The 10,379-nt window shown below is 37.2% G+C and overlaps 1 protein-coding gene and 1 long non-coding RNA gene across 2 annotated transcripts; one reads left to right on the top strand and one right to left on the bottom strand.

The window, feature by feature from the left end:
* The first annotated feature begins 1,155 nt into the window (after positions 1 to 1,155).
* Positions 1,156 to 5,943, top strand: LOC117126616. The gene is made up of 3 exons (XM_033275114.1): positions 1,156 to 3,046; positions 3,468 to 5,209; positions 5,893 to 5,943. Exons 1-3 carry the CDS (start codon positions 1,156 to 1,158, stop codon positions 5,941 to 5,943), a joined length of 3,684 nt encoding a protein of 1,227 aa, XP_033131005.1.
* A 1,145-nt stretch (positions 5,944 to 7,088) lies between these two features.
* LOC117126897 lies at positions 7,089 to 10,151 on the bottom strand. Its single transcript, XR_004449620.1, has 2 exons — positions 7,998 to 10,151; positions 7,089 to 7,893 (listed from the first exon to the last, which is right to left on the bottom strand). It is a non-coding gene; the product is annotated as an uncharacterized LOC117126897 (long non-coding RNA).
* Positions 10,152 to 10,379: the final 228 nt, after the last annotated feature.

Below are 10,379 nucleotides of genomic sequence, written 5' to 3'. Positions count from 1 at the left end.
TGGTATGCTCACACATGAGAAGGAGTATTGTCCTTCGATACAGCGACAAGGCGTCTTTGCGCGGGTTCAGCTGCAGGAGCGTGGGCCACAGCAGTACTCAAAACCATTGGCTAAGAAGGAACCCACTGCGCTACACTCGAAAGCGTTGGCTGGTCCATATCTTAAGCAGTCTAGCTATGCTACTGGGAGGTATGCCAATGAAGACCGAAGACATGACTTGAATAACCCCCGTGAGGATCATAAGGGCCATGCGGATAGGGTTGTTCGCCGGCGGGATGATCTGTCTTGGAGGAAGAAGTATGGGGGTGCGCGAGAGGAGGCAAAGCCTTACGCCAGGCACATTGGTGCAACCTGGCGTGAGAAGAAGTCCCAGTCCCAGGCCCGCTATGATGGGAATGTGGTACGGGATCGGCTGGTGCGTGTATCGCTGGATCGTGCTGATGGCCGAGATGATCACCAAAGGCAACGGGCCTCTCCACCGCCGAGGGAACGTGCTAAGAGCGTGCAGGCTGATTGCGAGGTTCCTCCACTGCAGTCTCCAGTGCGTACGAGTCCTGAACAGAGAGGCTTGGGTAGTACTGGTACGAGGAGAATAGCCAGTACTATTGTCACGCCTTCCCGGGGAGATGGCTTAGATGGGAATGTAACAAAACGTCTAAAAGGGACTCCTCGGTCTCTAGCTTTTGCTACTTTGACGGAGCAGGATCCAAAACCAACTACGGAGAATGATCAGGTGATCGAAGCACTCGACGATATGGATATTACGGAGCAGCTAGATGATGGTTTGATGGATAGTGAGATGCTAGATGATGATTTGATGGGAGTGGAGCTCGCGGAAATGGAAGCCAAGTGCAGGCAGGGAAGCGAAGTTCGTCGTACTGATCAGAAATCACAAAGGCTGTCTGGTAGATCATCGAGACATGTTAAGCATGGCTACAAGTCGAGTGCTCCTTTGGTCATTCAGAAAAAGAAATTTGAGATTCTTCTTCGAGGATCTCCACAGAAGAGATCAAAGAGTGATGGTTCGTCTCTTGTATTTCGTGAGTCTGGTGGGACTGGAGGCTCAAGACGCCACCACCATAGCTCGAGGAAGAGAACCGGCTCTTCAAAGGATGATGGTTCGATGGGATCCAAAAACCCATCCCACTTTGATCAATGAAGACGCTCAGTTGGAACTGTATAGGGATTGGAAACGACCTCACAGTTCGACGCCTTACGGAGATGTGTCAGAAGCATCGCCCAGGACTTGTGTTTCTTTCTGAGACGAAGAACAGAAGGCTGCTGTTGCAAAACATGCAGACCGACTTAGGATTTGATCATTTGTTTACTGTTGAGCCACTTGGACTCAGCGGAGGTTTAGCTTTGTTTTTTATGGATGAATTTCAAGTTAATGTTTTGTTTTCGAATAATCGTATGATTGACATTGAGGCAATCATTAATGGAATAAAAGTCTATATGACGTTTGTTTATGGTGACCCTGTACTGGAAAGACGAGATCAAGTTTGGGAACGTCTTACGCGTTTCTCAACAACAAGAAATGGACCTTGGTTTATGATAGGAGATTTCAATGAGATAACATGTCACAATGAAAAGACAGGTGGAAGACAACGCCCGGATAGCTCTTTCCTTCCTTTTAAGCAGATGCTTAATGATTGTGGCATGTTAGAGTTTCCATTCACGGGAGATATGCTTTCTTGGGTAGGGAAGAGAGCTGGAGGATCAACTGTTCGATGTCGTTTAGACAGAGCGGTAGGAAATGCGGACTGGCATGAGAAGTTTCCACACTCGAATGTCAAGTACATGAGGCTATGGGGATCGGACCATCGTCCGATTCTTGCAGATATACTCATAAAGCCAACGAGAAGATCCAAAAAGTTTAAATTTGATAAAAAATGGTTGGATAATGAGGACTTACGGCAGGTTATCCTTGAGGGATGGAAATCACCTGATCTTCCTCCTGATGCGAGTATCATGGAACATATTTCCAGCTGCAGGAGAGCCTTGAGTGAATGGCGGAGGCTAAATAATGTCAATTCGGCAAAATTGGTGGAAGAGCTTAAAGAAAAGGTGGAAGGCTTATATGCAGATGATAATGCCACAACTGAGGAAATTGCGGCAGCTCTGAAGGAACTCTCACATGCTCTTAAAGCGGAGGAGATGTTTTGGAAGCAGAAGAGTCGGGTGTTTTGGCTGAGAGAGGGGGATAGAAACACAAAATTCTTTCATGCATTGACGAAGCAAAGAAGAGCAAGGAATAAGATTACACAGCTCCTGGACGAGAATGGGAACATTATCGAGGATGATGAAGGACTTGTAGTCATTGCTACTAGTTACTTCAGGCAGATTTTTGAATCATCGAACCCGGAGGAAATCGAGGAGGCGCTAGCTCAGGTGCCAACAACAATAACTGGTGCTATGAATGACGACCTTACTGCTCCGGTCTCTGAATGGGAAGTCAAATTAGCGCTTTTTGCCATGCACCCAGAGAAAGCTCCAGGACCCGATGGGATGACTGCACTTTTCTACCAGAAATTTTGGGATATAGTAAAGGAGGATTTAACCCTTATGGTTAATAAATTTCTTTCAGAGGGGACGATGGCGAACGGACTGAATGACACAAATATATGTCTCATCCCGAAGATAACAAAGCCTACTGCAATGTCTCAATTCAGACCCATCAGTCTGTGCAACGTTAGCTACAAGATAATCTCTAAAGTCTTATGCCAGAGGTTGAAAAAAGTGCTTCCAGGTCTGATATCGGAAACCCAGTCAGCCTTTGTTGCTGGGAGACAGATTTCGGATAATGTTATGATTGCCCAGGAAATGTTCCATGCATTGAGAACGAAACCCAGTGGACGAAATAAAAGGATGGCTATCAAGACTGATATGAGCAAAGCATATGATAGGATGGAGTGGTCGTTTATTGAAGCTGTCCTGCGTAAAATGGGATTCTCAGAAACTTGGATCGGCTGGGTCATGCGATGCATTACATCGGTGAAATATAAGGTTCTCATGAATGGAGAGCTAAGAGGGAATATTAGTCCAGGTAGAGGACTAAGACAAGGAGATCCTTTGTCTCCTTTCATTTTTATTCTATGCACGGAAGCGCTCGCTAGCCTTCTTAATCATGCAGAGATACAAGGAAAGATAACAGGGATGCGTGTTACACGCACGTGTCCGTCGGTATCCCACCTTCTCTTTGCTGATGATAGCCTTTTCTTCTGTAAGGTGGAGCCCCGTGAATGTGAAGAAGTAATGAAAGTAGTCAGGAGATATGGTAAAGCATCTGGTCAATGCATCAACTTTGACAAGTCCTCCTTACTCTTTGGTAAGCGGATTAATGCAAATACAAGACAAGAGATTAAAGATGCCCTTGGGATACAGAATGAAGGAGGAATGGGAACGTACTTAGGCATCCCTGAGGATATAAGCGGCTCTAAATGCAAGCTTTTTTGCATTCCTGAAAGATAAGCTGATGCATAGAGTGAATGGATGGACGGGTAGATGGCTCTCGAAAGGTGGAAAGGAAGTACTGATTAAATCAATTCTGCTCGCTCTTCCGACATACGTCATGTCAACTTTCCTGCTCCCATTGGAGACAAGTGAAAGCTTGGCAAGTGCTATTGCTCAGTTCTGGTGGAGCTCGAATCCACCAAAGAGAGGTATACACTGGGCGAAATGGGAGAAAGTCTGCCTATCCAGAGAAGAGGGTGGAATTGGCTTCCGATTGATTCATGAGTTTAACCTGGCGCTTCTAGCTAAACAACTATGGAGATTAGTACATTTTCCTGATTCTCTGGTGGCCCGAGTCTTACGGGGGAGGTACTACAGATTGAGCTCTCCATTGAGAGTAAACCCTACTAGTAGCCCATCCTATGTGTGGACTAGCATCTCTGCTGCAAGAAAATTACTGCTACTGGGGATTAGACAGAAGATACACTCAGGCTATGAGGTTAAAGCATGGGAGGATCCATGGATTCCATCGAATCCCGCCAGGCCAGCTGCCCCCATAGCTCCTGTGATGAACCCCAACATGAGAGTAAGCGATCTTATTGACCAGGGAGTGAAGGATTGGAATGTGGGACTATTGGAGAACTATGTTCATCCAGAGGATATACCACTTATAAGGAGTTTGGCCATAAGCTCAACTCATCGTCGAGATACTTTCTGCTGGAACTTTACAAGGAGTGGCCAATACACGGTTAAATCTGGATATTGGGTGGCGCAGAATTTATTGAAGTTATCGGAGGAGAAGGAAGTTTTGGAGCCAAGTATTACGAAACTGCAGGGCTTTGCGTGGAAATTGAAGGCCCCTACGAAGATATGTCATCTTATATGGCAGTTGTTGACTGGTCATGTGGCAGTAACGAGGAATTTAGTTAGACGTAATATGAGGTGCGACAACTATTGCCCAAGATGTGGAAAAGCAGAGGAGACAGTCACACATGCAATCTTCGAATGCCCACCAGCCCGTCAAGTATGGTCTTTATCTTCAACTCCGACGTGCCCAAATATTTTTCCGGTATCGAGCGTCTACACAAACATGGATTATCTGTTCTGGAGGAAAAATAGTATCATGGAACCAGAGCAAGATAGGGATCCTTATCCCTGGATAATATGGTTCATTTGGAAGGCTAGAAATGAAAAACTCTTCAGAGAAATAGATAGAGATCCTCTGGAACTGGTTAGACATGCTGAGAGTGAATGCCAGGCATGGTTTGAGGCTAATGAAGTGGTACAAGCTGCGACACAGGACACCATGAATGAGGAACCCCAAGCCGTATGTTTGGGAAATATTTGTCTATTAGATGGATCTTGGACTCTCTCAGCTAACTTCAGTGGATGTGGATGGACATGGATAGATAGCTCTGGGAATATTCAGCTTATGGGGACAAAAAATATCACTCGACGGGAATCGGCCTTGCATTCGGAGGTAGAAGCTCTGCGGTGGGCGATGGAGAATATGTTGCAGCACTCGACCTGCCAGAGCTTTGGGACAGACTGTAAGGAACTGATTGCTATGGTTAAGGATCCCCAGGCGTGGCCAAGCTTTGCGACGGAATTGGAGAGAATAGAGACGCTACAAATCTGCTTCCCGGACTTCAACATCACTTACGTTCCACGAGCGCATAATCAGACTGCAGATTTCTTAACTAAGACTGCTAGATCTTTCCGTAGAGAGTTACACTTTGTTGGTTGTTCTATTCCGGTCTGGTTACCCAGGCCACCTCAAGTTTGAGTAATAGAATAGCCTTTTGACGTCAAAAAAAAAAAAACGGATATCAAATACAATATCCAGTAATATTTAGTGATATCCATATCGTGAATCAAACATAATAGAAAAGATATTTTCGTATAACCATTTGCTATTTTCAAGGGTGTGAATAATACACTAATTGGATAAATATTTTCCATCAATACTATTAAAAGGGAAGGAGTTTTAAAAAATCTACATATGAAAGTTGTTTGGACCTTTTTATTTAACTCATTATTTTTTGGTCTTACCTTAAATTTAGACTAACAATATGTTACCATATATTTCTCTAACAATAATTTATTCATTTCCTTTATTTATTCAAATCTCATTCATAAATCTTAATCATTATTATTACTATATTTACCATTTTGATTTTTAATCGTAAAAGCAATGAAACTATGTTTTATATTATCACTTTTATCATATAATATATGATTTAAAGCAAGAGAAGTTACACGACATATATGTGTACATTCTAATTTCTTCTTTCCTTTATAATAAAGTTTTCATATCATATATAAACTTTCCCACTAAAATCTCATATACTAAACTTTCAACCGTCTATAGTTTGATAGATATTTTCATATTTAAAAATGAGTTTTCTGAATATTCATGTTAACTTCACAAAAATGTAGAAATTCATTGATTCTGTTAAAGCTAACCCGACTTCACGATATCAATATTGATTATTCATGATTTTGAAAATTATTGGTTTAGATATTATACTTTTATATATTTTCACTTTAAAACAAATCAATACTATTAAAAGAAAAATAGTCTTACAAAAATATAATATAAAAAAGTTGTTGGAGTCGTGTATAATTTATTATTTTTTTGGTAATACCATTAATCATTCTAACCATAAAATATTTTAAATATTTTTAATAGATCCTAATATTATTCCTTATGATACCTTACTCAGAAAAATATTTCATCAACCATGTTTTTGTACAATAACTTTAATCAAAAGGTTGTCGGACCTGATATGGACGTAATGGATCCACATCTGTTCGGGTATTTAGGAACCTAAAAGATTTGAAATATCTAAAAACCCTGAAAATATCTGAAACACGAAAAGTACTTGAAACTCCAAACAAATATCCAAAAAATTCAAATACCTAAAAATTCAAAATCTTATTCAAAATCTAACACGATGAACTGAAAATTACCCAAAATTTTATCCAAATACCCAATTTTTTTTTAATTCGAAAATTTACTTGAAATCAAAAACTATAGTCGTAAACCAAAAACTTAAAAAATTTATTCATAATACCGGAAACATATTTAAAATATCCAAATATACCTAATAAACACATATTTATGATCGGGTATAGGATAGGACCCGGACTCAAACAAAGACCTGCGGATCCAAAAAAAACTCAATAGGTTATCTTCTTTGGACCTGAACTAAACCTATATTTTCGGGTAGGTTCGGTTTGTTTTTTGATCCGAATATAATTCTCATGCCTAAAAGAAACTTACATAAAAGTGTACATATAAAATCTCAAATAAACTAATTCGTAGATTATATAACTGTTAAAAATTATATTTTAACAGTTATAATAAAACTTTGTATTATAATATAATCCAAAAAACCCGCGCTTTCCAAGCGCGGGTCAAAATCTAGTTAACATGTTATTCACATTGCCTTAACCCTCAAGAGACCCTTAATAGACCAATGCAAATCTTATTCCTAAAGAGCGAATCTAAATTTCTTACAAAACTGTACTAAAACAAATATGAAATGTTTAAACAAAGTAGCAAGTCTTAAAATGAAATAACATATTGAAAACCAAAAAACTTAACACCACCTAAACGACTATTCATGCACTTCTTCGAACTCACTTGCAAAGAAAAAATATGTGAATATTACGACAAATACTTAGAGAGAGAATCTCTGGAATCCCTTAAATCAACCACCAACAGTCATCACACAACATAGCAAGTCTGGCTAGAACATCCAACAAAACAAGATAAATCAATAAGAAATGAGGATAAACCTTGACAGTTACACATGAGACCACACCACCTCATGTGGTCCCCACACCTCTCATGTTGTTGCATGAGAGCTCACCACCTCAGTCAGTTCCTGTAAGTTCAAGGCATTCATGCTATCCATGCCACCACATTCTCAACTCCACCCACATGCACACGACATGTCTGCTCCGACGATAAACCATTCCACCTTACATGGTCCACCCGTGACCCAACAAGAAACAATGCAACGCGCTCAGTAGTACTGCTTTCCGTTATATTTCACCGGCAACTACATAGGCCTTAACCCCTTCTTTAACTCATATACACCATACACATGTCATATCCACAGACAATGCAATAATCACATATAGTACTCAAAAGTTATTCAATCATTTTTGTTTTAACAACCTAACATTATATATAACATCTATATTATATCAATCTAAATATAATATTTTAAGTATATGTACATCTAGGCAAAACAACTATATGTATGCTTATTGTTATAGGTATGTATTAATGATTCACCTAGACACTTCTACCATGACAAGAGAATGAGAAAAGGAGATAGAGATCGCTATCAGCTCTCACCTAAGCATAGATCTGCGAGATGAGAGAAGATGTAGAAAATGCGTTTAACAGCTCCACACAAACCAGATCTACAAGAACAAATGTTGGTTTCCATCCAAATCTGAGATAAGAGATTTAGAAGAATAAATAGGGAAATAAGAACAAAAAAAAAGAGTGTTTAAGATTTTCTTACCCTCATCACTTGGATGGATTGAGAAAGAAAAAAAAGCAAGAATAGAGAAAATGACGAAAAAGGATCGAAACACCACAAGACCTCCTCAGTTGCGACACAGCGTGGTGGTCAGAAGAACATATTTTTTCATTTTTTTTTATTTTTTTATATATTTAGGGTATTATGGTCATTTGACCTATTAAATGAAACATTTTGATTATTTTCTTCTTTGTGGTCTATTTTTTGTGACCAAAACTTGAAATTGTTCTATTTAGGAGAATTGCCCTAATATAAAATAAAATAAGATTATATAAAAAATTGAAATATCAATTGATAATAAGAAAAAAAATTAAATGAGATTGTGAGTAGAATTTCTCAGAAAAAAAAAATCTCTTTCAAACTTTTATCTCAAAATTAGATATTATTGGAGATGGGACCATCAAAATCCAAAATCATGGCTAGTTGAATATAGCATAGGGAATTGGAATGATATCTTAGTTTTTATTGTTTAGTTTATTGATGAAAATTTATTAAAGATCATAATATTATCAGTTTTTATAGATTTTAATTTTGCATGATGATAATCAAATTAATATTTTATCAGTTTTCCGAAACAAATATATAGAAAATGGATTTAAAACCATTAGTTTCTAAATTGTGTGATGTGGTGAAGATTCAAGAACCACAAAAGTTTTTGACAAGCCCATCCATACACTGAGAAGGATTTCACGAACGTGAAGATTCGTTCTGAAAATTTCTCTTTTGTTTCGCACAAATTCTAATGATAACATTGAATGGGTGGGTGGTACATTAAAGTCAAAGATTGTGACTGGTGGGTTGGTATTAATGAAAAGAACATGTAAATGATGATGAGACTAAGTTCAATGAAAGATCAGTGGCCGTCATGTATGTATAAAAATATTAGTTACACTCCTTTTAAATAAAATGATATTGCGCTAACCCTTTTTTTTTTTTTTGCTAAATTGTAAATATCGTAGAAATGAAAAAATAGCTTGTAAGCAAACATCTTTTTTTGCTAAATTGTAAATATCATATAATGAAAGAAGATTTTACAAAGTAAGATCTAGAGTTTGAATCCATCTTGGCAAAAAAGAATAAAAACAAGATGGATCAAAAATAAGCCAACAAGAAACAACCTATCTCAACCACATAATCATAAGCGATTGGAAGTGTTTCCTCTTTCTCCTTGCAGAGATTAAATTTCTCATCTCTTTGTCAATATCATGAAAGACAGATGCGGCCGTTCGAGATGATTGATTATGGATCAGGTTATTCCTCTGTTTCCATAGGTGAAAGACAAAAGCTTGTACCGCAAGCAAACATCTTAAGTCTGATACATCTTGACAAAAAAAAATAAAAATAAGATGGATCACCGACTAAAACATATTAGATGCTAAGTAACTTTTATAAGAATCAAATCATCTCAGCCACATGGACATGAATGATCTGAATTGTTTCCTCCCTTTCCTAGCAGATATGATGTTTCTCAGCTCCTTGTCAATGCAGTGGAATATCGAAGCGACAGATAGAGAGATATGATAGTGGATGAGGTTGTTTCGTTGCTTCCACAGGTGGAAGATTACTACTTGTGTGGCTAATTCTATTCACATTCTAAGAAAAAACAAAATTTTCTTGAGAGTACCTCAAGACGTCGTGAGAATGACCTTGTTTTCTATAATTGATTTGTTCTAACTAAAACTTAAAAGTAGAAGCATTCAATATAAAATATGATAATATATATATATATATATGTATATGTGTTAATGAATATTCATTTCTATTGAAATTTGTACTATTTGTATATCAGAATTATATGTCTAACTCGAAAATGATTGCGATCCTAACTAATATACAAAAACAAATTGGTCGTTTTTTTCTATTTTTTCCATTACGACGTAAAAGATCCTTGAAATATCCGTTATATATTAAAAAAGAAGCATTATCATTTAATGTTTTTACATTATATTAGATACTAGGTTAAGATCCGTGCCTTGCGCGGGATGAACATTATATATATAAATTATTTTATATATTATATGTTTATAACATATTATAAAATAATATATATATATATATTGAATAATTAAAAAGTCATTATCTACTACTTATATAATTAAATTGGTGCGAACATATAAATAAATTTTACAAATCGAAAAAACTATTTTTTATTTGATATGATATATAATTAAATTTAAATGATAGTAACATATATATATATATATAGTATATTTTAATATTAATATTTATTAGATGATGATATTTGCTCATATTTTTTTTTATCATTTGTATATGTTATAGCAAAAACTCTAAATTAGTGATAACAAAATTTTTACTATGTGATTAATGGTTTAGGTAATTTATAATATTTTAAAAAATTAAGTT

This window comes from Brassica rapa, chromosome A07 (assembly GCF_000309985.2).
Source record: "Brassica rapa cultivar Chiifu-401-42 chromosome A07, CAAS_Brap_v3.01, whole genome shotgun sequence".
Classification (NCBI taxonomy): Eukaryota; Viridiplantae; Streptophyta; class Magnoliopsida; order Brassicales; family Brassicaceae; genus Brassica; species Brassica rapa.
Note: the sequence above shows the minus strand (reverse complement) of the source record. Positions and strands in the feature narration are given on the sequence as shown.

Bases quoted from the DNA above. Each gene is read 5' to 3' on its own strand.
- LOC117126616 (XM_033275114.1), top strand. From the start codon at position 1,156: ATGAAGACGCTCAGTTGGAACTGTATAGGGATTGGAAACGACCTCACA. The intron at 3,047-3,467 runs GTAGAGGACTAA...CATTCCTGAAAG, and splicing joins AAGAGGGAATATTAGTCCAG to ATAAGCTGATGCATAGAGTG. The intron at 5,210-5,892 runs GTCTGGTTACCC...ACAAAAATGTAG, and splicing joins TTGTTGGTTGTTCTATTCCG to AAATTCATTGATTCTGTTAA.